The 25,389-nt window shown below is 49.0% G+C and overlaps 8 protein-coding genes across 8 annotated transcripts; 6 read left to right on the top strand and 2 right to left on the bottom strand.

Annotated features, from left to right (window-relative positions):
- Positions 1-1,987: 1,987 nt before the first annotated feature.
- ABOM_002059 (MDR family MFS transporter) lies at positions 1,988-3,714 on the top strand (the record flags this gene model as incomplete). Its single annotated transcript, XM_022529189.1, has 3 exons — positions 1,988-2,577; positions 2,641-3,055; positions 3,115-3,714. The coding sequence occupies 3 exons, from the start codon at positions 1,988-1,990 to the stop codon at positions 3,712-3,714; spliced, it is 1,605 nt and encodes a 534-aa protein (XP_022392426.1).
- An 832-nt stretch (positions 3,715-4,546) lies between these two features.
- Positions 4,547-5,611, top strand: ABOM_002058 (uncharacterized protein; the record flags this gene model as incomplete). Its single annotated transcript, XM_022529188.1, has 2 exons — positions 4,547-4,722; positions 4,786-5,611. 2 exons carry the CDS (start codon positions 4,547-4,549, stop codon positions 5,609-5,611), a joined length of 1,002 nt encoding a protein of 333 aa, XP_022392425.1.
- Positions 5,612-7,828: 2,217 nt separating this feature from the next.
- Positions 7,829-9,880, top strand: ABOM_002057 (uncharacterized protein; the record flags this gene model as incomplete). The annotated part of the gene is made up of 10 exons (XM_022529187.1): positions 7,829-8,030; positions 8,103-8,180; positions 8,245-8,369; positions 8,463-8,626; positions 8,702-8,785; positions 8,846-9,022; positions 9,088-9,171; positions 9,232-9,515; positions 9,584-9,686; positions 9,745-9,880. 10 exons carry the CDS (start codon positions 7,829-7,831, stop codon positions 9,878-9,880), a joined length of 1,437 nt encoding a protein of 478 aa, XP_022392432.1.
- A 510-nt stretch (positions 9,881-10,390) lies between these two features.
- ABOM_002056 (sugar transporter) lies at positions 10,391-12,080 on the bottom strand (the record flags this gene model as incomplete). Its single annotated transcript, XM_022529186.1, has 4 exons — positions 10,391-11,049; positions 11,104-11,582; positions 11,644-11,815; positions 11,870-12,080. The coding sequence occupies 4 exons, from the start codon at positions 12,078-12,080 to the stop codon at positions 10,391-10,393; spliced, it is 1,521 nt and encodes a 506-aa protein (XP_022392431.1).
- A 948-nt stretch (positions 12,081-13,028) lies between these two features.
- Positions 13,029-15,173, bottom strand: ABOM_002055 (transcription factor; the record flags this gene model as incomplete). The annotated part of the gene is made up of 3 exons (XM_022529185.1): positions 13,029-13,771; positions 13,827-15,033; positions 15,084-15,173. 3 exons carry the CDS (start codon positions 15,171-15,173, stop codon positions 13,029-13,031), a joined length of 2,040 nt encoding a protein of 679 aa, XP_022392434.1.
- A 484-nt stretch (positions 15,174-15,657) lies between these two features.
- ABOM_002054 (arrestin family protein) lies at positions 15,658-17,133 on the top strand (the record flags this gene model as incomplete). The annotated part of the gene is made up of 4 exons (XM_022529184.1): positions 15,658-15,908; positions 15,957-16,269; positions 16,325-16,765; positions 16,849-17,133. 4 exons carry the CDS (start codon positions 15,658-15,660, stop codon positions 17,131-17,133), a joined length of 1,290 nt encoding a protein of 429 aa, XP_022392433.1.
- A 1,813-nt stretch (positions 17,134-18,946) lies between these two features.
- ABOM_002053 (GPI mannosyltransferase 2) lies at positions 18,947-19,519 on the top strand (the record flags this gene model as incomplete). The annotated part of the gene is made up of 2 exons (XM_022529183.1): positions 18,947-19,062; positions 19,117-19,519. 2 exons carry the CDS (start codon positions 18,947-18,949, stop codon positions 19,517-19,519), a joined length of 519 nt encoding a protein of 172 aa, XP_022392428.1.
- A 2,708-nt stretch (positions 19,520-22,227) lies between these two features.
- Positions 22,228-23,696, top strand: ABOM_002052 (uncharacterized protein; the record flags this gene model as incomplete). Its single annotated transcript, XM_022529182.1, has 2 exons — positions 22,228-22,323; positions 22,380-23,696. 2 exons carry the CDS (start codon positions 22,228-22,230, stop codon positions 23,694-23,696), a joined length of 1,413 nt encoding a protein of 470 aa, XP_022392427.1.
- Positions 23,697-25,389: the final 1,693 nt, after the last annotated feature.

Raw genomic sequence — 25,389 nt, 5'->3', positions numbered from 1 at the left:
CGTATTGGGAAAGTGGACTTTAGTATGAACGGGGGTCTAGATCAACCATGTTGAGTTAGCCTAACTATGCAGTGGTGTGACAACGCCTTCTATACACCTTTCATTGGCCTTGATTCAGAACCGCTCCTGAAGTAGCTACTGTGTACCAAAGTCCTTGGGCATCTCCAGGGCTATATGCTTTTGACTCTCGATAACGGACATTTCGACCATACCACGACGCCTCCTCTGGCCATAAGGCATAAATACCTCCATCTCTCCTCTCCACGATGGTCCTCGACCCATCCTTCCAACCCGGACCTTAACCATCTTCCCTTCAAACAAGCTTAGTGAACAACATCATGTTGCTGTTTAGCCTTCTTACCTATACCGGCCTAGCAACTGCTCTGACCTGTACCATTATTGGTCCAGGCTCCGGCAATTGCCGTTCCTGCCCAGCTGATGACTGCGAAATAAAGCAGAAATTCAACACTGGAAGCCGGCAGGAGTTTAAGTGTGTCTGGCCTGATGGCGGACCGGTTTCTGGCAGAAAGTAAGCTTGCCGGTTTGAAATATCATTGACCTCATGCTAATGGTGACCGTTCCTCAAGACGCTGGGGCTATAACCAGGATCGTGACTGCTTTGTATCAGAAGTAAGGCTTGGAAGGTGCAACATCAGTATGTTTACAACATGTTTCATACCTACCTCAGGAATAACTAAGGCTCACGTTTTATAGACTCCGTGACGGATTGTGTTGTGGGCTTCGCTCAGGGTTTTGCGCCCCCTACCTAGGCTTCACTTTAACCCGGACATTCTCACATCTGGAATCTCGGATCACCCTTGCAGGCCCCCAATTCTTCTTTTTGTTTTTGTTCTTTGTCTTATTCTTCTGCTTTTTTATTCCCTTTTTCTTTTTCTTTTTTCCTTCTTTCCTTTGTGATTCTCGGGCCAGGAGTTCTTTGGAAAGTGGACCGTTTCACCTCGCATGGATGCTAGTCAGAAAATCCCATATTTCGTCCATAAATAGTATACGTCTGATACCGAACAGCTAGTTGTATGTTACACAATATAGCATAATATTGCTTCCAATCAATTCTGCAGACTGCGACATTTGTCTTCCTGAAGCGACTCGTCCATGATTTAGCATGCTTCCATGCCTCTTGGTGTCAAGGAAGCTTACTTAATAGCTCTTGTATGGGAGATTATTTGGCACCCATGTGTACCCTTGGAGCGTAAGATGTGTAATACAGCTATGTATCAACACAAAGCCGTTTTACACAATAGCAGGCGACATTTCCTTGACACAAACCATATTTGCACGAGAAGTCAAACGGCAGGGATTATGCAGGTAGCAATATGTGTATACTCTGATGCTCTTGTTGAGGAAGTAGCGTATAATGTTTATTCTCATCATAATAGATAGGTAAGATTAATCACCTGTTAGTCATGGTGCATAAAACACTCGATAACTGAGAAGAAACTACCCAGAGAGAGTAGTAAAACCTAACTGTATACAAACATATCGATACCACTACACACACACACACACACACATGCATTTGTTTAAAACCAGAAATGACAGTGGAGACTATCTAGATCCAAGTATATCGCAGGTATAGAGGAGACCCCACATACTGATAGAAGGAATTTAAACAAGCTTTGCGCTGTTGAAAGAATAAAACCGCCCAGAGCTGTCAGCAACCTTGTAGAGCCGAAGTACAACCACTTAACTGACGATGGACCTTTCCACCTCTCTCCCTATCCTCGTCTTCCATGACTTTGTAACTTCGGCGAATAAGGTAGGGTTATTGGCTTAAGGTCCCGACGGGTTCAAACATCCGATGGCGTTCTCCACATGTGCAAGACTACTACCTCGGCTGTGGAATTGAAGCCATGCATTGTGTGCAATCACGCTCCCACTCGTCCCTCTCATCTTATATTTGCTGCTGCCAAGAGGTTCGTATAATGCCATCGACAGAGACTTTCCCTCAAGCACGAAACGTTAAGATATGCGGCCACATCAAGAACGAGGGTCGGCAACCTCGCCACCAACAGTCGAGACTCTTGCTGTCGAATCCGTCCCGCCAGATACAGAGCCCAATTACCCAACAGGCACCAAGTTTTGGTTCACCATCATAGCGCTGGGTGTCATCCTAATCCTCGGCGGTCTGGATGCCAACATCGTTGCTACAGCGGTACCGAGTATCACCAACCACTTCCACACGCTCGCCGACGTAGGATGGTACTCATCTGCATTCCGACTCTGTACCTGTGCATTCCAGTTCGGGTTCGCGAAGCTATATACACTCTTCTCGATTAAGGCTATTTTTTTAATAAGTAATATGATATTCCTTGTAGGCTCAGTACTCTGTGCCACGGCTGCTTCGTCGACGATGTTTATTGTAGGAAGAGCAGTAACGGGTCTGGGATTCGCCGGTGAGCTGGCTGGCTGTTTTGCCGTCCTTGTGCACATTGTTCCGCTGAACCGACGCCCCGTATTTGCGGGTTTAATGGCGTGTGTGGAATCGCTGGCCATCATTGCGGCGCCTATATTGGGTGGTGCACTGACGCAATCTCTGGGGTGGAGATGGTGTTTCTGGTATACCCTGCTCCTTCGAGTCATGACCAAACTGGAGGCTGCGAGATGCTGACACCTGCATAGGATTAACCTTCCTATCGGCGCAGTATCGCTAGTGACCATGCTTTTCCTTTTCTCGGACCCAAGAACTGTCCAGGAGGACGACCTTACGATAACCCAAAAGATTAGAGAGCTCGACCTTGTGAGTAACTGCTTATTCATTCCCTCCCTGACAGCCCTGTTCATTGCGCTATCGTGGGCGGGGACCAAGTATCCCTGGTCTGATGGGAAGGTGATTGGACTATTCGTTGTATTTGGTGTCCTACTCATTGCCTTTATTATCAATCAATACCGACGCGGAGATTCGGCAGCTCTCCCTTTCCGTATCATTAAAAGCCGAAATGTCATCGCTGGCTTTATCTTCACAACGTGCACAAATTCAATGACAAATGTCTTGGAGTGGTATTTACCAACGTACTATCAAATCGTTCGAAACCAGGTGAGCTTTCACCAGATAGTGAACGACGTACTCTCACTGACAATACTCCATGCGACCAGACCCCAAGCGAGAGCGGTTACTTGATGATTCCCATCCTTGTGGGAATGATGCTCGGGCTCTTTTTGCAGGGTATCGGTACTACAACCTTCGGCTACTACGCCCCATTTATGATCTTTGGCTCCGTTTGCATGCCGATTGCCGCAGGCTTGATGACAACATACAATCCGCACACATCCCTTGCCCAAATTATCCTGTATTCGGGATTGGCCGGTTTCGGTGGAGGTATCGGCTTTCAGGGCTCCCAGGCAGCTGTTCAGACAACGTTAAGTGCCGCAGATGTCAATCTTGGGATCGGGGTCATCTTGTTCGGGCAGAGTATGGGCCCGGCGGTGTTTATAGCCATTGCGCAGGTTATATTCACCAATCAGTTGTCATCAATCTTAGACGGTGTCGTACCGGGGTTGACACCTGCTTATATTGCAGAGCGTGGACTTGGTGATATTAACAACCTGGTTCCCATGCAGCGGTGGGATGAGGTGCTGCGCGGAATCGATCAGAGTTTGACTCGGACGTGGTACCTTTGTGTCGCGCTGGGTTGCACGACCATTGTGGGAAGTCTGTTGATCGAATGGCGCTCGGTTAAGGAGAAGCAGTCATGAACGTGGTAGTGCTTCCATATTGGAGTTTTATGGATAGCCTTGCTAATTCAAGGGTCATGACAAGGACATAGGCTGAGTAAGTACTTACTCTAGAAGTCTGCGGCTAATTGATAAATTTGTAAGTAGTGGATGAATTGGTTGACACATCCGACGCCGCATGACTCTTGATTTGGCCATGTTTCTTTGACCCTTTCGCCTTGTTGCAGGTATGTACATATATCGGATCCAGCTCAGATGAAACCATGTGATACAATATATATCTCGAGTACAGCGTATTCAACTAGTAGTAACGGTTTGACAGACAACTGGCACCCTAGACTAGACAGAAAAATCTACTGTGGCTTTCAGTTGCAGTCTCTACTGTCGTATACACAGACAGTTCTGAATCCAACGATATCGTACATCTCCCTCCGCTGTGACTCCTCCGGAGAGTGACATCTGGTGGCGAGCCTTAGGCCGACCACGCGAGCAAAGACGCGGGCCGCCCGACGCTAGGCCACAAGCGGAAAGAGCAGGAGACAGCCTTTTGTTCAACGCTGTTGATATCCACCTCGCTTACTCCATGCAATCAGTGCTGTATTGGTTACCTTTACCTCCACTCACGGTTTCCAATGGGAAATATGATCAAAGATGTTGAGAGGCCATTTCAATCAGGCAGGTCCTCCCGTTCTTCAGAGCTCCTCGGTGGGTCATATCCAACCAGATCTTCGGAACGTCGGAATCTCGGAAACCCCAAAGTTTTACCTCCATCGGCCAATTTATGGCTCTGTGATTCCTCGCGGCTGCCCGAAGCTGGCTCGCCATCATCACATTGCACGTATAACTCGCTACGATGCCAGACTCCGATCGCCAGCAAGGGGATTGTATCGGCGCCTTCCCAGGCACAGAGTGCGGCACCAAATCAAAACCTTCCACCGATATAGATCCACATCGTGTGGGGAAATGTCAGCCGTGGTCAATATCCGCCGGGCTGAGGTCAATGGATATCACAGCGCAAAAAATCAACATGTAGGTGTCGTCCATCTTCATTTCTCAACCTCCTTGTACCTAATGTGCGATTGTGAACGGCAGCCTGATCTCTAGCTCAATCGGCCAGGACACCGCTCTCGGCTCCATTGAATATCTATCACACGCCTTGCATTACTTTCTCCTCTCCAGAATCTGGAGGAAACTCAAGGCTCGCCTGTATGCTCTGCTGAGAGTGATTCAGAGACGTAAAACTACTCCGTGTCAACATCACTCCCGCCCTGAACGAGTCAGGACACCTCCGTGGTCACCGCTTCTGTCCCTGTCAACTTTGATGTTCGACACTCGTTGCACCCTACGTCTCCTGGGACTATTCTCGATATGGACCTGGGGCTCGGAAACCGCAAAGGCTCCACCGGTGGATCGAATGGTTCGAACACTTACGCGGCTTCAGTTATTGGCGACCACATCGTACCAACTCCTAGAGAATGTCGCGTTCCTCATGTCGAAGGATGTTTTACCGGAGCGATTATGGGGACGGCTGGATGGCGAGAAGCTGTTTTCTTGGAGTCTTCTTTCTCTGTGTGCACATATGATACTCCAGTTAGGCAAGCTTTGGCGGGAGAGTGTGCTTAGAAAGGAAGAAGACCGGAAAGTGATGTTATCCAGCAATGGGTGCATAAACATGATTGACAAGGAAGAGGAAAGTGCGACTGGAATCGGCGACAACGACACGGAAATATCAATACGGCAAGAAGAAACCACGGAAGCGAGGAAGAGCTTAATATCTAGCTTGACTTGGGGAGCATTATGTGCGCATTGGGGTATGCCCGCTGGAATTGGGATTCCGGAGGCCTTCATAGGGGCCTTGAGCTTTGTTGCTGATGCTTGGGAACTAAGGGATACATGGAATTCAATCGAAGTTCCATAGGTTGGATGTTTCTGCGGCTTACAGGCTGGAAATACACGGTAGCGCGTTATTTACGTTATCAGGAAGAGCAATACATCATACTCAACGGGGATCCTTCAATTGAAGAGGTTGACCTACAGAACATGCACCTCATGTATTGTATGAAATTGAGCCACTTATGGTAGCCGGTTAACGGATATGATTGAGTGTGCCCTAAGCGGCGAACTTTCAATGGAGCCATTGACCCATAGCTCCTCAAGTGGATGTCTGGTTGCTGGAGAACCTGGGAAGGATATCTGTTATAGGAGTTGCTGGACAAGAGTACCGCGTGCTATTGTGACTACAGACAACAATCTTTCTGTTCTCGGGACCTGGCACCTGGGTCATCGTGCAAAAGGTACGTATATACGCCGTTGTTTCTTGCGGTGTCGCATTGTCCCGATTTTTGGGTTATTAACCCTCACTGCCCTAGGATATGAAAAATGCCACATCTCGACGCCATCCACGTTGCCGTCAGCTGGCTCTTTGTGCACAATTTGTCTTTCGCCAAGGCGTTCAGTTTATCCAGACGCTCCCAGCTCTTCCCATAACCCTCCTCCTTATACCAACGCCTCCTTCTCGGGCGGTTGCGATGAAAGTTAATATGACTCGACTCGATATCCAATGTAAGGTTCTGTTTTGAGCTTGGCCTATGTTTGATGACATTGGAGTAGAGTCCCGTGCAATCCTGAGATTGAAGCTTGCCACTGAATGGCCTTTCTCACTTGTACGTGATGTGCATATACACCCATGTTTGTTCTCTCCCAACTATTCTGCTCTTTCACATTCCAACGCGAGTCGATCTTTGTCAGACTGTTCTACCTGCACAGCCTGGATATCATGCTATAAATGCCCCTTATTTCCTCAAAGTGGCAATCCGGCGCCGAACATGGCCCAACGATTGTGAGATACCCACTTGGTCGTCGAGAATGCTGGTTATGGCTTCTGCGTGGCTCCGGATCAGCAACCTCTCCAGACTGGGTGGCCATTGATCAACAAGCCAATATAGTTCATTCTGGCGGTCCCGGTTCCCCTCGTGTAAAGGCAGGCCGAGGCCCCAATCATAGTTCTCTCGGGGCTGAGAAGTGCTCCAGCGAGCCCTTCCGCCTCCAGATCCATAGGGCATCCTCAACGAGTTGTCACCATCTGCATACTCATTACTCTGCTCTTCCTCAAGGCAACTTGTTTGATGTGCCTGGCTCTCAGTTTCGTTCATGATCTACGAAGCGAAACAATTTTGACATCCGGATACAAGACCTCGAGAGTTGTGTGGTGAGATGGTGGTGCTTGCAAGACAACGCTATGACTGACGATGTCACAAGCTGTTTCCAATCGAATACCAGAACGTCTTGCGGCAGTCGGGTGGGATTAGCCCACTCTTGAGGTTAAAATAGTCTTCTTTATGTCCCGTGTACTTCCTTCTGACCGATTGTCCACCGACCGGAACACTTTTGTGGTCCCGATTATGATCTCATATTTTACCGGACGCGAGCCGATGATTGGGCATCTTGCTGCAGCCAGCACTATGCCGGCGAGAATGAGTACATGTCGTCGTATCTATCTCCTTGCAAGATAGTGGTGGGTAACTCGTCGTGACGCCACCGAGATAGCACTGAAGATGGCGGAGTGGGGAAGCCGCCCGTCTAGTGGTTTTGTTTCGCGTGGACCTTCCTTGGCCTTAGCCTGGAAGCTTTGGACGCTTGGAGCATGGGGAAGAGACCCACTCGGGTTATCTGGCTCCGGAGATAAGAGATATTGCTAAGAAATAGTCGGAATGATGCGCCTTGACGATAACCGTTATCCTAGATCCCGATACTGTGACGGAATTAGACACTGCGGCGTAACAAAGCAAGAAAAATAGAAAGAAAATCCCTATCAGGACAGCACATCTTCTGGATCAATATCCACCATGGGATTTATCGAAAGACAACAGAGCAGAGAGGCGCTGGAGCAATCTTCCCGCGTGGACCTTCCATCGCCTTGAGAAGAACCCCATGGGGAACAGACCCACCATTCACTTCGCCGCGAGACGCTCCGGACACGAGCTTAGCGTCAAGATATGAGGAGACATACTCCGAAGCCAGACACCCATCTATATAAGCCGTCATGCTGGCCAAAAGGATTCTGGCATCTTTCTCCTCTGACCTGACCCAGTCACTCAAGGCGCCGTACGTGTGGTGATCGTACACCTCTTTCATAATGATCGACGCAAAGACGGCTGTTCCTATTTCACGCGAGGGCTCTTCTCCCACCTCACCAACCAATATAGTCGATCAGAGTCAGGGAGTCACCATGGAGGCCATTCCGCTATGGAAGCGTGTATGGCGGCACAGTTTGACGCAGATGATCCTTTTGAGCGTCCAGGCTTTTTGTGGGCCCGCCATGTCTGACGCGATTACGGGTAGGAAATCTATACCATCACCATATGCCAACTAGGCTTCGGTGGTCTGAATGTGCCGCTGACTTTTTGGAGGCCTCGGCGGTGGTGGCCTTGCAACTCCACAGGTGTCAAATATTTCGACCGCGATCAGATATGCCACGTTAGCTGTCGGTATGTATCTCGGCAGACTCGATCAATAACTGTCAGTGTGCTGATCGGTGAATGCCCGATCAAGTCTGCTTCTTGGGCGGTCCCATAGTTAATAAAATTGGCGTGAAGTGGGCCCTGGTCATCGGCTCAATGTCTTTCCCCATCCAAGGGTCTGCCTACTACTGCAACAGCAAGTTTGGAAACCAGTGGGTGAGTAATAGGACTTCTTGAACGTGCCCACCGGCCAGATTCATCCTTTCTTCTTGAAGTACGCAATGCCTGACAGGACGCCACTTTTTCCAGTATCTCATTCTCAGTGGTGCTATTGGCGGTATCGGAACTGCTTGCTGGTATGTCGCCGAAGCTGGAGCCATCATGACGCTTGCACCGTCGGGTGCTCGTGGAAAGTACCTGGCACTGTGGATTGTCTCGCGAAACCTTGGACAGTTGGTTGGAGGCGCAATCAAGTAAGCCTCTCGAAAGTCTACACGAAAAGCTTGTGTGATGAATCGATGCTAACTGAGGGCCCACTCTTTTGATAGTCTATCGAAGAACCACGAGAAAGGCGCCAATGGCGGAGTCACACCCGATACTTTCATTGCCTTTGTGATTATTGAGTGCATCGCGTGAGTGTATTCTCCCTTTGCATAATCTCGAGGACCGAAACTAAACGACGATTCTTGCAGCCTTCCGTTCGCATTATTAATCACCCCCTTTGAGCGCGTTATTCGATCCGATGGCACCCAAATCGTGACCGCAGAGACTCTGTCTACCAAACTGGAGCTTAAGCGCATCGCGAAAACCATGACCTCACGGCTCATCGTCCTTTCGTCGCTTTGGGCATTGTGGTCGTTTTTCTACACGTAAGTCATATTTCACACTCATTTTCATTTATTCGACAACAAGGAAACATTGACAGAAATGGTAGTGGTACTTGGACTACCTACTTAGGTACCTACTTCTCCGTCCGGGCCCGCGCGCTCTCATCTCTGATTTCGCCCTTCTTCTGCATGTAAGTCGAAGGCGTGTTTGATTCTTATTATTTACACTGACCAAGTGCTTTCCTGACCAGCATCGGCTGCTTTGGCCTCGGCTATATCCTCGACATGAAAGGTCTTAGCCAGCGGCGTCGCGCACAAATTGGTCTTTACACCGTCGTCGTCCTCAACGTCGGTGTGTACATCTGGTCCATCATCATGCAGACCAAGTTCAACCGCCATGATCCTGGCCACATTGATTGGGATGACGGACTGTATGCTTCGTCCTTCCTGCCGTATTTCTTTGTGCAGACCACAGGTCCGTTGTCACAGTCATACATGTATTGGCTCCTGTCGTCTTTTGCGACAGATGCACAGGGTGAGTATTGAAATAGATCTGTGTTTGAAGAGCCGCAAGAACTCGTTCATATGCTAATGGCCTGTTAGAAAACGTTCGGAACGGGGCTGCATTCAGATGCATCGAAGCTATCGGCCAAGCAATTGCCTACGGCATGAATACTCAAACAACGAGTGACCCTCTCATCGGATTGTACGGTTTCCCATCCCACTTCTATATTATAAGGCCCAGGACATACTGACTAGCCTAGTTGCGTGACGTTCGCCCTCCTTGGCGCTTCTCTGCTCCCCATGATTATGCTTGTGAACACGACGCCGGACCGCATTCCCGCTGATATAATTGCTGAGCAGCAGGATGTTGCTCGTGAGAAACTTGAGAGTGCCTAGATTAGCCAGGACTTCATGGTCTGGGTTAGTGTAATAAGCGGATGTTGTCTATAGTACATATTATGGATGCCCTGTATATACAGTGTCTCGCCAAAACACCAAAGGCTCTAGATCTGAATACCACTGAGACTTTTTGACATGTTTCACATGGGATACCAAGGCTAGACTATAATAGTCCCGCGGAAGTCGTACAAAGTAGCAAAAGGTGAAGGCGTCTGTGTAACTGCGTCTTCGATGGGTAAGGCAATATTCCCGTCACAGGACGGTGTGTAAATGGGATGGGGGCTACTCGTTAGCAGCAAAACTTCGAATTAGAGTAAGTTGCCAGGGTTTTCTTCATGAATTATTAATACAAGATAGTCTATAATATATTGACACCTCTGCTGGGCGGTGTCAAAAGATAGCAGAAGGTCCCATGCTGGGGTTTATCCATTGTCCGCGAAATGGTGGAATGGAAACAAGCCCAGCTGCGGGCTCTTCAGGTTCGGCCTTAGAGCCCTCAGCCCATATTCAAACACGCTCCACTTCGACACCACCGATCTCCTTTTCACCAGAGTGCTGTTCTGATTGAATATACCCATATGCCTTGATTTCCGCCGCCATCAGTCTGGCCTGTTTCACCGGATCCCCGCCCCGGGAAAAGATGAGATCAATATCCTCAAGGCGCAGGTTGCTCGTCTCAGGATAGAAGAAGTAAATGATTGGGATAAAGAGGAGGTTGGTGACCATGAAGATCAGGTATGCCTTCCACTGGATGCGGTTGATGATAACTGGCGTGATCATGACCACAGTAAAGTTCCACAGCCAGTTGGAGCTCACTCCAATCGCCGTGCCTTTGGTCCGGGCTTCGAGGGGTAGAATCTCTGGGACGTACACCCACGGGACCGAGTTGATGGACATGCCATGGATCAGCATGTAAAGGAAGAAGAAGGTAACAGAGGCGGAGGCATAGGCCTGTCCATTGGGCTCATTGACCTGGGAGAGCAGGGCTGCGACCATGAGCATACATACGCCTAGGCCAAAAGAACCAATCATCATTGTCTTGCGTCGGCCCATCCGATCCAGCATAAATGCGGGAAGAAGCGATCCGAGCATGAACATGATCTGGATGCACCCGCCGAGGATCTGAGAAAGTTGGTAACTCATGCCCACGTTTTGTCTGAGGACCGCTAGTAGATGGATCATCAGTAGTGGTCATCCAGTTCAAGGAATACAGCACCTACTCGGAACAAAATAAACGACTAGGTTGATCCCTCCAACCTGGTTCATGAGCTGAATCCCCCACGCAAGGAGCACTCGTTGGCCCGTTTTCACCTCATCGTTACGGAAAATCTTCCAAAACGACTGTTTGCTGGCCGCGTCTTCTAGCTCAATCGCTGACAAAATTGCCCTGTGCTCGTTGACGATGAATTCGTCATCCCGCTCCCGGTCATAGACGGCGCAGAGGACCTCCATGGCTTCTTGCTCTTGGCCGTGGTTCATCAACCATCGCGGAGATTCTGGGAGGCCAAACACCAGCACAATAACGAAGATGGCGAATACGATTTGCATCCCAATCGGAAGTCGCCAGGCGATGGGGCCGCCGACAAATGACATCCCGAAGTCAAACCAGTATGCCACAACGATACCAACCGCAGTGAAAAGTACTTCGGATGAAATTAGGCGTCCTCGGGTTTTGCCCTCGCACATCTCAGCTTGATACCTTGGGTCTCGGTCAGCATCCTAGTCATTGTGTTTCAATGATCGCTAGCACCGAAGCTTACATTGGCACCGTCGATGTCTTCAAACCTGTGCCCGCTCCGGTCACTACTCGCCCAATGATCAGATGGGACACAGTAAACGCGCTAGTCTGCAATACTGCGCCAACGATCACCACACCCATTGCTAGCCAGATGGTCTTCCGGCGGCCGAGACTCTCTCCGATGAAGAAGTTGACTAGTGTCCCTCTGAGTCAGCCCGATGCTCGTTGATAGTTGCCAGTTCACTTACTCAAGCACCCCAAGAGACAACCCAGGTTATAGCAGCTGACTATAATTCCTTCCTCCGAATCATCGGGATAGTTGAACTGCTTCCTCCAGTCCTCATTTCCAACAATCCCGCTGAAGACGCCCTGGTCGTATCCGAACAGAACAAAAGCGACAAGACAGCATGCAGTGATAGCTGCCTGCAGGGATTTGCCCCTTCCATACCAGGAGCGCATACTGAGCGGTGGATAATAATTTAAGAGAAGTGGTCCACTACTGAATAGCACATGACAATGGCCATGGATCTGGTCCAGCCGAGAGCGTTCTTATATATCCTCCGTGAACCATGTATATGACGACACGCTGGTTCTCAGAGTCGGGAGGACCCCGATGATTGTGGATTGGAAGGGTCCATCTTGTCCACTTGACGGACAGCAGTGGATCCAACGCGGGGGATTCAGGAAGCTGGAGAGAAGCATCAGATATCGTTGTGAATAATGCGGAGGGTGAAGGGTCTGGGGAATGTCTGCATCGGGCAAGCGAGGGTCCAACTCGGCCGCCGTCCGAAGCCCATTGCGGTTTAACTTGCCTGGTTGGGCCCGCCCCAGGATAAGGATTGCTCCGAGCCCACGTGACCCGGGCCCCTTTTGGGGGACGCGTGCTGGTTTGGGAAGCCGCAACCACTCCGGTTCTCCGCCGATCTTGTGCCGATCGTATATCAAACCGAGTCTGCGAGCATCGCTCCTTTCGAGACTACACGTAGGGTTACATTAGCTTACGGGCACCTCATGTTCGACTGAGAAATGGCGCGAAAATGGGTCCAATGACACCCTTGGTACGGACGACATGGGGAGAATTGCAATATATCGAATGCTGGAAAGAACAGGAGGGGTACTGTGATATTGGTCTTTATATTCAGAAATACCTGAGCCCAAGTCCGAGTGACTTCAGAAGAACTTGGCTGTACTTGTTCTCTATTCGTGTAGCCGTTCGATATCCGTAAGATTGAGTCCCAGCCCTCCACATTGGATGGGTTGACGGTATTATATATAATCCATACTCGATTGCCCACTCGAGATGATTTACTTTCCATTTGGACACAGTACTAGCCAAGCGAGGCCTTTAATTTCAAACTACGGTTGCCCGTCTTGGATTTTGTTGATCGCCATTTCCAGCTGGTGTAACTAATGGCAAGAAAAGTCAAACTCATCGGGGTTCCACATCGTGTCCGGGTTGATAAAGGCCGAGTCCGAAGGGCATTTGGGGATAGTAATGTTCAAAAAATTTCCCAGCTGATCGTCGATATCCTGAAAGATGGGATCCGCCACAAAATCATTAAAACCGCTGTCATCCAAGTCCCCAAAGTCGAACAATGGTTGGTGATCTGTCATTGCGACGGCCTCGTTTTCAAAAAGTTGTTGGTCGTGTGCCGCTTCGGCTACTGCTACTGAGCTCCCTTCGGAATGGAACGAACACACATCACAGGCATCGCAGCTTGATGAAGCTGCAGCAATAGGTCCCTTCTTGTATGGCGGCGCTAGTTGACTCGTTCTTCCCGCCAGGCGTTGCATGCCGTCCAGTGCACGCTGACCAAGCCGGGTCATCACTTGAGCGGACCACCACATCGAGCTCAGAGCCTCTAGGCTCTTATAAAAAGTTTGTAAATGTTTCTTGGCCGCATGCTGGGCACTGAGAAGCTGACAACGCTTGAGCTGTTTATAGGAGATGGAGAACGCAAGTGAGATGGAATACGCAACTGTCGGTAAAGGCGCGAACTGACTGATAGCGCACATTTGTATCAGCGTGGCTATGCGATAGACAGCCAGATCCTGTCGCAGGTACAACGCGTGAGACCGAGGTTGAGCCTTAAGGCCCCATGGCCGCGAAGCTAGAAGAGCTATTGCATGATACGCCAATTCAAACGACACTGAGGTAGTTTAGCCAGAACTCTGTGTAGAAGAAGGCGTGAGAAGGAGACTGACACATTTGATCCAAGGGTATATTCTCCGCTTGACATTTCGCGATCAGTTCTTCGAATCGGGGAATTTCGGGTTTGTTCTCATCCACCGGGGCATCCAGCATTGGCCGATACACCACCATGACCTCGCCCATGATTGACGCCAAGGAAAGCCAGACGCGGAACGGGCTGTCGAATAGGTCAATCACGTCTGTGAGCTGTTGTCCCAGGTCTCTGTCATGGATCACCAACGGCCTCCCGTGAATGGCAGCAGTCCATCGGTCAAGACTCCACAGGCACCAAAACAGTGTAACTAGCGGTTTTTCATGCCTTTCAGGTCCGCACTTTAGGAAGTGTAGCCCAACCGTGTGAGCATGATGAATGGCTTGGGCTAAGTAGAGCGACGCGTCCTCAAAGCTCTTTGGTCTTGAAGTATGCAACGAAGCAAGAGCAAGGGTCTGTATTAAAGCCATCCGTTTCCGCTCTAGACGCATGGTAATAGCATAGCAAAGGTCGTCGTACAGAAGGTCGCTAAATTTGCGAGGGGGAATGGTTTCGGTACGATCCCCAAGCTGGAGCAATGGTTCTGCATCGCGTTCCTTCGAGGCCACCAGACATATTGCCTGCACGAGGTACAGAGAAACAGTACCATTGCGGAATTGCATTTGAAAGTCTTCCTCGTGGACCAGAGGGAGCATGGGGTGGATGCGATGAAAGTAAATGTTTATCAACGCTTCCTGCGTTTGTCGTGGCGGGAGAAGAGGACCCGCGCATCCGGAATGTCGCTTTGATCGAGACACCTGGTATCGGGTATTACTCGATGAGCGCTCTTCATGAGAGGCGTTCTCGCCTTTTTCAATAAATTCATTTTCCCCATCGAGCCAGACTCCAACATCCTGCTGATGAGCACGCCCACGCATGAGTCTCATACTACCATCGTCGACAAAGAGTACAACTGGGTTCAAGTCACCGATAAACCGATGGGTGCTGGTATCCCTCTGTGAAATTTGCGAGGCGTTTCTTTGACTATCGATGTGAACTTGAGAGGGTTGTTGCGCACTCTGTAGCTTGGGCTCTGCAGGTGCGCCAGGAAGTCGCTGCGATGCTGAAACACCCCGTGGTGATTGTGACCCCCGCGTCGTAGCTGGAGAATATTGAACAAACTGGGTAGTCGGCCGCTGTGGCGTAGAAAACGCCGATTGTCGGTTTGCTTTCTGATGGTAGCATTTCTTCTACATGTCCGGTGAGTGAAGTGCGCACGCAAGGGTAAATACCAACCAACCTTTCTCAGGCGGCATCTCTCACAAGCACCCCTGGCATAGGATCTTTTCGGGACTTTTCCATCTTGACTGATATGGAAGGTGAGGTCCATCTCGACTGACTCATATGGTGTTGCTTGTTCAATCTCGTGGTGGCAACTTGCCCACAAGTGATTCAGGTTTTCTATCAGGTCAGAGGGATTGGTCGTGGCACACCTAGAATGACCTCTATTCGCTTGGGCTGATTACCAACGGATTTGACTCACGGTGTATTTGATATCTGTTCGGTAAGTCTAGACGACGACGACGTCGTCCGATCCACTTCGGTGGTCTGGACCAGCAGCTTCCATTTATACCCGATCTGGCAGTCTTGGCCACTGGGAGACTTACCCTTTTGAGCCATTCCGCCCTTGATGGGGAAGTTCCGCTTTCCGGACCTAAAAGGGAAATCCCTTCATCCCATGCGATACTAAAAGAAAAATATATATAAGAAAACAGTGAGGAGTCGACGGCACAAGTACAGACGAGCAGTAGTGAAATCAGTTGGATTGATCATAACGACATTGCATATCTAGTGACCCATCGATACCCTTCATGATGTTGTTCAATGAGACCGTGTGCTGCAGTGTAAGGTTCGATTTGAGTCCAAACTCCCATCTTGACACTTGCTCAAAACAAGCTAACGCCACTATGTTTCACATCTGTAGTTTGGACAAGTCATGTATCTTTCTTCCGTCTTCAAATTGCTCTGAGGGCAAGCCTTGCATATCTGGGAAGCTTCGTCTGTCACTTGCGCAAGCTATGACCGTTAGAGGAATCTCGGTCCAGGTGCGAGGTCTAGCCAAACTGTGAGTTATTCTCTGCGGGTTTAAAATTCCCATCTCTAACAAACATAGGCCATATGATCAGGGCACATTCTTCCAATCCTATCATGAAGAAAATACATTTGTAACAACCCAGCCCCTGGCGTCGTCTCACAAGCAGAATCCATTCAACCTACCAACAGGGGACTATGAATTTCCATTCAGCATTCCTCTAAATGATAACATGCTGGAAACTGTCTCCTGTCGACGGTCAAGCTACCGCTTGTACCAGGTACATGCCATCATCCAGCGCAGGTGGAACAGAAATGTCACTGTCTCTAAACCGATCCGAATTTATAAACGGTTTTCCATTGAGGAGAGCCTCAACTGGATGTTAGCTTTGAATGTCAGCAATGCAATGGCATTGTGCCTATGTACACATGGCTAATGATGCTTTATAGTCAATTGACAAACAGTGGGATAATGTCGCGCAATATAACGTGTCCATCCCCGATGTCAATATCCCGTTCGGCGCAACATTTCCCGTGAAACTCCGGGTCGCCCCCTTATCAAAACGTATAAAGCTCCAAGCGTTAACGATCGATGTGGTTGAGCAGCATGAGGTCAAAATGAAAGCTCCGGCAACATACTCCGCACAGTTCAACGTCCACTTTCTATCATCCAACAAGGAGCACGTCATTTTCAGAGAGCGGCACAATTTAGATGACTGCACAGTGTCCGGATCAGAAGACTCTGATCTTGAGTGGTGTATAACAAAAGCTATATCTTTGCCACAGGACCTCGAAGAGTACACCCAAGACGTGAGCTCTAACGCGATAAGGATCAAGCATCATGTAGCGTTCACCGTCGAGTTGCTCGGCGTGGGCGAGGGGGTATCCATGGTAAGTGAAACCCATTAGTTATACACGACAGAAGAGCACCGCTGCATACCTTTCCTGGACTACCTATGCTAACGCCTCTATAGATCAAAGGAACTATTCCACTGAATATTTACATGTCACCCCATGCCATCAGTGAGGACGGCACCGTTCGTCGTCTTCATATTGATAGATTCCATGACGAATATGTGCCTCCTCCACCCTTGTACAGCGAACATCAAAACGATTTATTGCTACCTATAGCGGAGGCTTTGCTGGATATTAAGAAGCTACGATTGAATTGCGAGCAACAACTGGATAATGCGAGCTTCAATTCTACCCGACGTGACTGTGCACCCAGTTACGAAACCGCGATTCAAACTAGCCATTAATCGCAAACCACACTCGGGCAATATGTTCTTAGAATTGAATGATCGGGATATTCTCAGACTGGGATGTTACCTAATATCTTTCCACCCGCTGAAGATTTCAGCCAAAGCTTAAATATATCCCTAGCTCTGTTTATGGCTCATGATTGAATGTGACTGGATATAATGTTTACTGCGCGTCTCAGAAATTGCGGGTCTATCTGTATTCATCAACATACACATCATACGAACCGACCATTCCTTGCTTAAACTCCATATTAAAGCCAGTATTTCCTTGGGAAAAGAAGATACTGTTTGAGAAAAGAAAAGATACAGTTTCTTCACTAGTAAGAAAAGAGATCCCTGGTGATCACGGCCCACGCGATACACTTTAGAATAGCTTAAAGTTAGGATTTTTAGTACCCCATTTGATGGGAATTGATGTAGACCAAGAGACTAATAAGTTAGGATCCCGCACTGTCGAGGTTTGTCAACGTTTTTTTCTTCTTCTTCTTTTCTTCTCATTTTCGCTACGAAAATACGGTGAGCATCCCCTTGCTTTTCTCCCGGTTGCCATGGATCAGATGACCAATCATTCCCTATAACTGCCCCAAGCCAGTTCTTCTCAATGTGGTAAACAGGCACCAAGCAATGGATAACTTGTTTGAAAAACCTCTTCACTACGCAAGAATACCTTACTTTTGAGATAGCCTCAGGCGGTTATCTGGACCAGCGGAATCCTGTTCCGCAGTGCGTTCATTACGTGGCTTATCCCAATCGAGCACTGCCCATATATCAACAACAATCCTTAAGTTGCTTGTTGATGATTCGTGATAGACACTGCGACCGGAACACATTCAAAGCTCATGCCATTGCCTGTAGGTATAACGTTGAGCTTCGTGAATCCTCGGCCGTGCTCCGATGAGCTCCCGGTCAGCACAACGGCCACATGCCTGGTTCATACTGAACCCTGGCCACCCCGTTAAGAGCCTTTTCGTTGCATTTTGGTTATGGAAATCCATTTTACTAGTGGTTATTGCTTGCTGCCCTGGACCTGGCTATGAGACTTCCCTCGGTCTTCTTTCTTGGATGCCGGGCGCCATGATAGTAGACCTCAGCAAACCGAGTCCCTCACGCCACTTCCAACGCTTCTGAAATTCGCTCGGTGGGACGCAGTTTACTTTCTCCACATCGCTGAACATGGCTACGTTTATGAGCAGGAATGGGCGTTTGGATATGGGTATACTCAAGTCTTATCATTTCTTGCTTCTGGTACTATCCTCCATATCGCTATCTTTATCCGCCATATATATGCAGATGCTCACACCGATCAGTTCTCCGTCGGAGCAGTGGACTAAGTGGCGTCACTGCGACCACTCTTGTTGCAATTGCCCTGTCTCATATGACGCATTTGCTCTCGGTCGTAGTACTGTACAGGCTGTCGATCAATGTCTTTGGACAGGACACACCTAATCGGAGGTTGACCTGCTTTCTTTCTGCTGCCTTGCATATCATTTGTCCAGCAGGAGCATTCCTCTCCGCTCCATACGCAGAATCCCTTTTCTCTTTTCTCAACATGCTCGGGTTCTACATTTATTCCTCCTCATTTCTTGACGATAATGCGGGTCGTACACTAACTAGTAACGTAAAGCTACTCATCGCCTCGGTGGTTCTTTCAGTAGCTACTACGGTTCGAAGCAACGGGATCCTCAGTGGATGTTTATTTACATATGACGCTGTTTTCCTTCTTCAAAGAGCACTCTTCCAGGGTCCGTTGAAGCGGGCTTGTCTTCGCTTATGCGTGACCGTTCTCGGCGGTTGTATAGTAGCCGCTGGGATGATCTTCTCCCAGGCCCTGGCTTACGCAGATTTCTGCCTGGACGTACAGACCTCTCGACCCTGGTGCAGACACCTGATTCCTAGTATCTACGCATGGGTCCAGCGTCAGTATTGGTCAGTAAATGGGCGATCTCAATGTTTGGAGCGGTCTAACCTTTCCGTTTTCAGGGATGTGGGTTTCCTTCGATACTGGACGATACGGAACCTTCCCCTCTTCCTACTCGCAATTCCCATGCTACTCACCCTCTGCCGGTCTTCCATCTGGGCAATGTCTTTATCCAAGGCTGAGGGTCCCTTATTTTCCACCATGTCCGCTTCGTTATTGACCCGACTGGCTCTCCCTCAGGGTTTGCTAGCCGTACTAGGCTTCACCAACTATCATGTCCAGATCATCAACCGAATATGCTCTGGATATCCGCTATGGTACTGGTACATTGCGTGCCAAATCGTTGGTGATTGCTGCGAGCCACGCTCTAAGAAAACCCCGGGCTGGGGATTCGTTGTACAAGGCATGGTCATGTACGCCATTGTCCAAGCAGCGCTCTACGGTTCCTTCCTCCCCCCGCCTTAAGGAATCTCAACTCTGTCCCCAAACAGCGGCAGCAAAACCTACAAGTCTGTATATTGAGCGTTTCGTTCTGCAACATCCATCAGACCAGTCATGATTCATTATTGCGAGACACAAATAAGCGCACCCACACCATAGTCAAGGCTCTAAGGTGGGGTACGTTGTTTAACGGATCGATCCAGAGCACCATGCTACGGTTTTTATTTCACCTTTGTTTGCTATTACTTCGGGTAGATCAAAACTAAAGCCATCGATATTCGGCCGAATAAGTGGATTACGTGCATTGTGCAACCAATATAATAAACTATATGCGCAATGTTCTTGATGATGTGATTGCCAGCGAGCTTAAGTATATAAATCTAAATGCATGCAGACACATATCCGAAATACCAAAAATGATCCAGGATACTTAAAAGTAGCAAGAGAACGCTGGTTTGCCCAGCATTTCCTTCATTGGAGTCGATGGCCTGTATAATTGTGATCTCTGGCTCGCGTAAATAGTCCCATCGATCGGTTTTCAGCCAATATTCCGGGCTAAAGTGGCTGTAGTCAAGTACCCGCGGTGGGAATTGAGGCACTACATCAGTTGAATGTGTGATGCGATAGGAAGAGCCATGCCCTTGGCCCGTAATAAACTCTGCTAACACGCGATTCCCAACCCTTGGTGAACCATACGCGTACTATCTCATTAGCAGGATTGAGAGGAAATGATGAAAATGCGAGCCCACCAAATCAAGAACCCAGCCCGCCTTTCTCAACTCCGTCGCGGCAATTGTGCCTACGGCAGCCCCTGCACTGTGACCAGTAATAACAATGCCATAATCGGGGTTTGTTCCAGCAAAGTCTAACAGCTCATTCGTGACAGCTTCGGCCACTGAACGCCATGATTGCCAGTATCCTGTATGCACCGTGCAACCCTCGCAAAGACAACTGATATCTACCTGGGAAATCTTCAAATTGGATATCCATGTCGTGATGGAGCGCGTACCGCGAAAGGAGATCACCAACAGCCTCTTTGTCCTGTCCACCGCAACAAAACCGCGGACATCCCCAACGCGTGATCTGAATGTCTGCTCAGAGATATCCAACTAGTGAGAGATGGGGGAACGAGTTACGTATTGATCTCTAGTAGCGTTTCTGTATTTGCTTCCTCCACTAGCGGACAATTGCCAATAGGGCACAGTACTTTGTCTCCCGGGGAGTTGGTGTTGGCTGTGCAGTAAGCCGCTGCAGTGTATTGTGCGAATAGGTTGAGTTGTGCTGGAAGCGATATGGGACTATCTGACGAGAGCATGGATTGGTTAGAGCCTGTCGTATACTTTTGGGGCTAGACTCCTACCTCTGAAATTGGGTTGACTTGCAGTTCTAGCAACCAGGCATCCTAGGCTAAGTCCTATGTAAAGAAAATTCACCATCAATACCAGCATCGAAGAGAGTGTCACGGCTATGCCAAAAGCCGCGTAATTGTACGAACTCTTCGCTCTCATCAGAAGACGCGGCCGACTCGTGGTCGATACCCATATATCCCTGGCGCAGAAGCCAGGCGGGTATGTATTACGTGGTTCGCTCTGTAGCAGTCGAGAAGCCGCTTACATGCAGGAGTACAATGTTTGAGCTGCGGCGATGCATTTGGTAGCGAGAAGCTTAAAGCCTTGCAGCAGGCCTTTGGTTATAGCGCAAGGGACAGGAATGTGCTAATATGACATGCTCTCAATGAATGCCCCCACAGGATTGGGATTCTCCCGTGGCGGTCATTTTGTACGAGTCGCGCTGTGAGAGATTCGAATGATTAAAATTGAACTAACAGTATGAGTACTCTAAGCCCCGGGAGGTTGCCAAAATAGTCGATAAAGGTTAAGGAATGCCAGTTCAATAGTACGGAGAAATATGCAGGATAAATCAATAGTTTCATTTGATCGGTTGAGCGGTCAGTTCTGCACGGCGATCAAATACTTCGTGTGTCATTTCTGCACCATTTCTCTAGAACATACGTAGTAATTGCCCAAACGTAGTTCTCGGCCTTGCTAGGAAAGCCCAAGAGGTTCAGGTTGGATACAGTTCCCGGGGATCAGAATAATTCGCTACATTCCCACCCCTCTAGAGTATACTAGACTACATGTATCTCCGGATGACCGGAGAGCGCACGGATCGCCCCAGTTAAGCAAGGACTAAAGCAAAACATGAAGTCGACGAAGCGGAAATGGTTTGATGCGGAGTTATTTCTCATTGGCAACAAGGGAATCACAGTGTAATGCAAGAAAGATAGCAAGCCCGCCTATTGGCACGAGAAGCGTGGCCCGGCCGTATCCTACCGACGCAATGACGCCTTTTTACGGTTGCTGGCTGATTTCCACACAAGCGCTCGGTGGACTCTGACGATCGACAAATCGTGCCGAAAGAGCTTAAATTGATAGATGAAAAATCACACACACCCCAGAAAGTGGGCCAGCGTGCATATGAGAGCGATTTGACTCAGGAAATACGGTGTCCAGAAAGCAGACAGTCGGACCCTTTCACGTCACCGAGATCCTCCGACATCTCCTTGCATTCCGTGGGCCGTGTGGCAGATGGAAAATGGGGAGGATGGGGAGGTGTGTCGGATCACCGTACAAGAACCATAAGACTGGTAGGCGAAGGCCCTCTCGAAGGTCTAGCCTCTCATTATCCCCTTCTCAGCCCTGAACTCGCAGTTTCCTACTCTCACACCAGCCATGGACAGCGATTATAGGGCTCGGAAGGAAGCGTTTGTGTCGGACCTGTCCGGTGGAAATCTCAAGGAAGTCAGCAACGTCCTGTTAGCCCCCTTGGTTAGTATTCCCGGTGCGAGTTCACTTTCATTTGTCTCACATGGCTTTGGACATAGACCGCAATCCTCCTCTGGACTACTCTTCGAACGCGATGCTCGTTCCTGTTGAGACTTCGCGCTGTCAGTGTCACAGTGGAATTCCTGTTAACTGTATGGGTACCGCTTGGTGCTTTGACGGTCTGGTACCCATTCGTGCCAGCATTAAATATCGCCCTTGTTCTTTGTTCTGCGCTCTTACTCCTCTCCTTGAAGCCATCCGTAGGTGGGCGCCAGACATCTACATCATCCTCAAAAGAAGGTGCGGGCCGCCAGCAGCACTATCTGTTCATCTCACATCATCGTGGAGCGCTGATGATGTTGGCCTGTCTTGCCATCTTGGCCGTTGATTTCCAAGTGTTCCCGCGAAGTCTAGCCAAGGCTGAGAACTGGGGCATATCTGTGATGGATCTCTTTGCTGGCAGCTTCGTGTTTTCGTCGGGATTCATCTCGCACAAGTCCAGTCGGAATGCAGCAAAGCGGTCCTTTTATCTCACATTATTTGGCCTTCTGCGGCTGGGCGCCATGAATTTGCTTAATTACCAGCAACATACCTCTGAATACGGGGTTCATTGGAATCTCTTTTTCACGATCCCCGCCGTGACCGCTATGGTCAACATAGTCGACTGTATCACCGTTGTTGTTCCCTTGCCGGATGAGGCACTGGCGGTCGCGACCGTGGTGACAAGTGAAATTTGCCTGAGAACCAGAGGCCTACAGGACAACCTTCTCAGTCTCGACAGAGGAACCGGGTTTATTTCTCTCAACCGGGAGGGTCTTTTCTCCACGGTCGGATACGCCGCAATTTACCTCATTGGCCGCGGTGTCGGTTCCCATATTTTCATGCTGCTGTCATCTCAGAAACGGTCGAAGATGGTCCTGTCAGGACTGGCGACACAGGCATCTCTATGGGCCGGGTGTTTTGCTCTAGCCTCTACCGATGCCGTTGGTCTTGGATGGCAGATTCCAGTCTCCCGCCGGCTCGCCAACGTATCCTATGTTTTGTGGGTCGCAGCAGTCAACAGTGTCTGGCTGTTCCTATACTACCTCATTGATGGGGTCCACACGACCGCAGGTCAAGGGTCGGGCAATCGACACATGCGGAGGGATGACACCGATGTTACGAAATCTGTACGAAGCGATATAATCTCTGCCTTTAACGAAGCTGGTCTGGCGGTCTACCTCATTGCAAACCTCATCACTGGAGGGGTGAATTTGGCAGTGAACACCCTTGATATGTCCCGGTCATCATCAGTGACTCTCCTGGTTAGCTATGCTATGGTTCTCACCGCTGTAGCTTTTCACTTCCGGTCATCGGAGAGGAAGTTGAGAGTGTAGGCTAAGAAAAGATCTCAAAAGAGCGATATCAAGGGTACCCACAGTGACCTCCACCACAGCAAAACCATGGTTCATCTTTGGCAAAGCTGGGCCCTGGGGGATATATTAGAATGAAAACAGAATGCAATACTTGTGATCTCAATTGTCCCCGTGTGGGCTATCAATACAGTAGGCTAAGCGCTTATAGTGCACGTGTGCGAGTGAGATTCTTGGTTGTTTCTGGTGCAGTTGCAGCTGCAGGAGGTGTTGTTGCCTATAGTATGATAGTTAACCCAGTCACATCGGCGCAGAAAGGCCGTGGTCAGGGTCTGCAATAGGAGGTAGTGTTGTGATTGTTTGAATTTTTTCGATTGCGGTTGATGAGTTAGTAACTTTTGTCACAGGGCCTAAGGTGTCGCCTCTGTTCGCTCTATACACACCGTGATCGCCATTATCACCAGAGGCACTGAAGGCTTTCCTATGTGACACAGAGACATTTCCATTTCTTCTTTTCAGGACGTTCAGCACGCTTTTCCAAGTTACTTGACTCTATTCCGCGATATCGTCCCTTGTGTTTACAAAGCTCACCCCCACTCAACCGCCGCAAATTCTTCCCGTTTATACATGACTCAACATCTATATATTTCTAGTCTAGGCAGATACTCCTGTATTCAATGGTTAAGAATAGGTTCAGTGCGAATGTGGGAGATATATCAGGTCTGTACTACGATGGATCACCGGGCATCACTGGATTCAAAAGCATGGGCGCCATCTATCGACCGCGGGATTCCTCCTCGGAGTAAAAGTACGAACATTTCACGCCGCGATTACAAACAGGACTCTGAGGATATAGGCCGTATGGGTATCACAGGGCATTTGGAAACATCGCCTTTCCCGGCGTTCAGCTCACGGGCTTCCTTGCAGAATGTGAGTTCGCACAAGGCCTGCTGCCATATAGCACCTCGATGTACAGGCTTACTCCTGGTTTACAATGATGATACTCGAAGTATTCTCGGTCAATGGTACGAAGGTACGCACACGAAACCAGATATACAAGAAATAAGTTTCCAATCCGGATATGCTTTGTCATTTTACTTAACACAACAGGCGAATCTTGTATCCTAGCCAAGATCGATGCATTACGGAGCGCTACTCCCTTAGAGCCAGGTTGCACCTAGATTGATATAGCATATGGAGTGGGTATTCATGCACTGATTTGCTAGAATAGAGCTGATAGACTTAGGGTGAAATTATCTGGCTATTTTTACATTGTTCTGATGTTATCTTCGGTGGGATGGTAGGGAACTGTGTTTCTTCGCATTCCGCGGTGCAAATCTGGTCAAGCCACCGTGTGATTTTTCCCGGGGTCATTATGCCCCGTAGATGAAGAACATTTCAGGAGTCGTGACCGGACTGGTTGTCTGATGCATTGGGGATCAAGGAAGATACCGAGTAGTTAGTAGTTCCAGGGGGATGAGGCCAACTAGCTTAGTCAGCCAACTGTTTGTTTACAGCCGATAACGATAACGATAACGATAACCACCCAGAATGGCCGTTGGCCACGTGACTGGTCCATGGTAACAAACCACCCGAGATAGGACGATCTTAACGGATACCATTAAACCAACTCTCTGTACATTCGAGCTTGGGTAATCTTCGCTATTTCAACTGGATGAGCTTGTCAACTTTGGCTCGAGCGTCTGCATAGCTAGCG

This window comes from Aspergillus bombycis, assembly GCF_001792695.1.
Source record: "Aspergillus bombycis strain NRRL26010 chromosome Unknown contig00014, whole genome shotgun sequence".
In the NCBI taxonomy this organism is placed as follows: domain Eukaryota; kingdom Fungi; phylum Ascomycota; class Eurotiomycetes; order Eurotiales; family Aspergillaceae; genus Aspergillus; species Aspergillus bombycis.
This window is presented reverse-complemented; position numbering and strand designations above follow the sequence as displayed.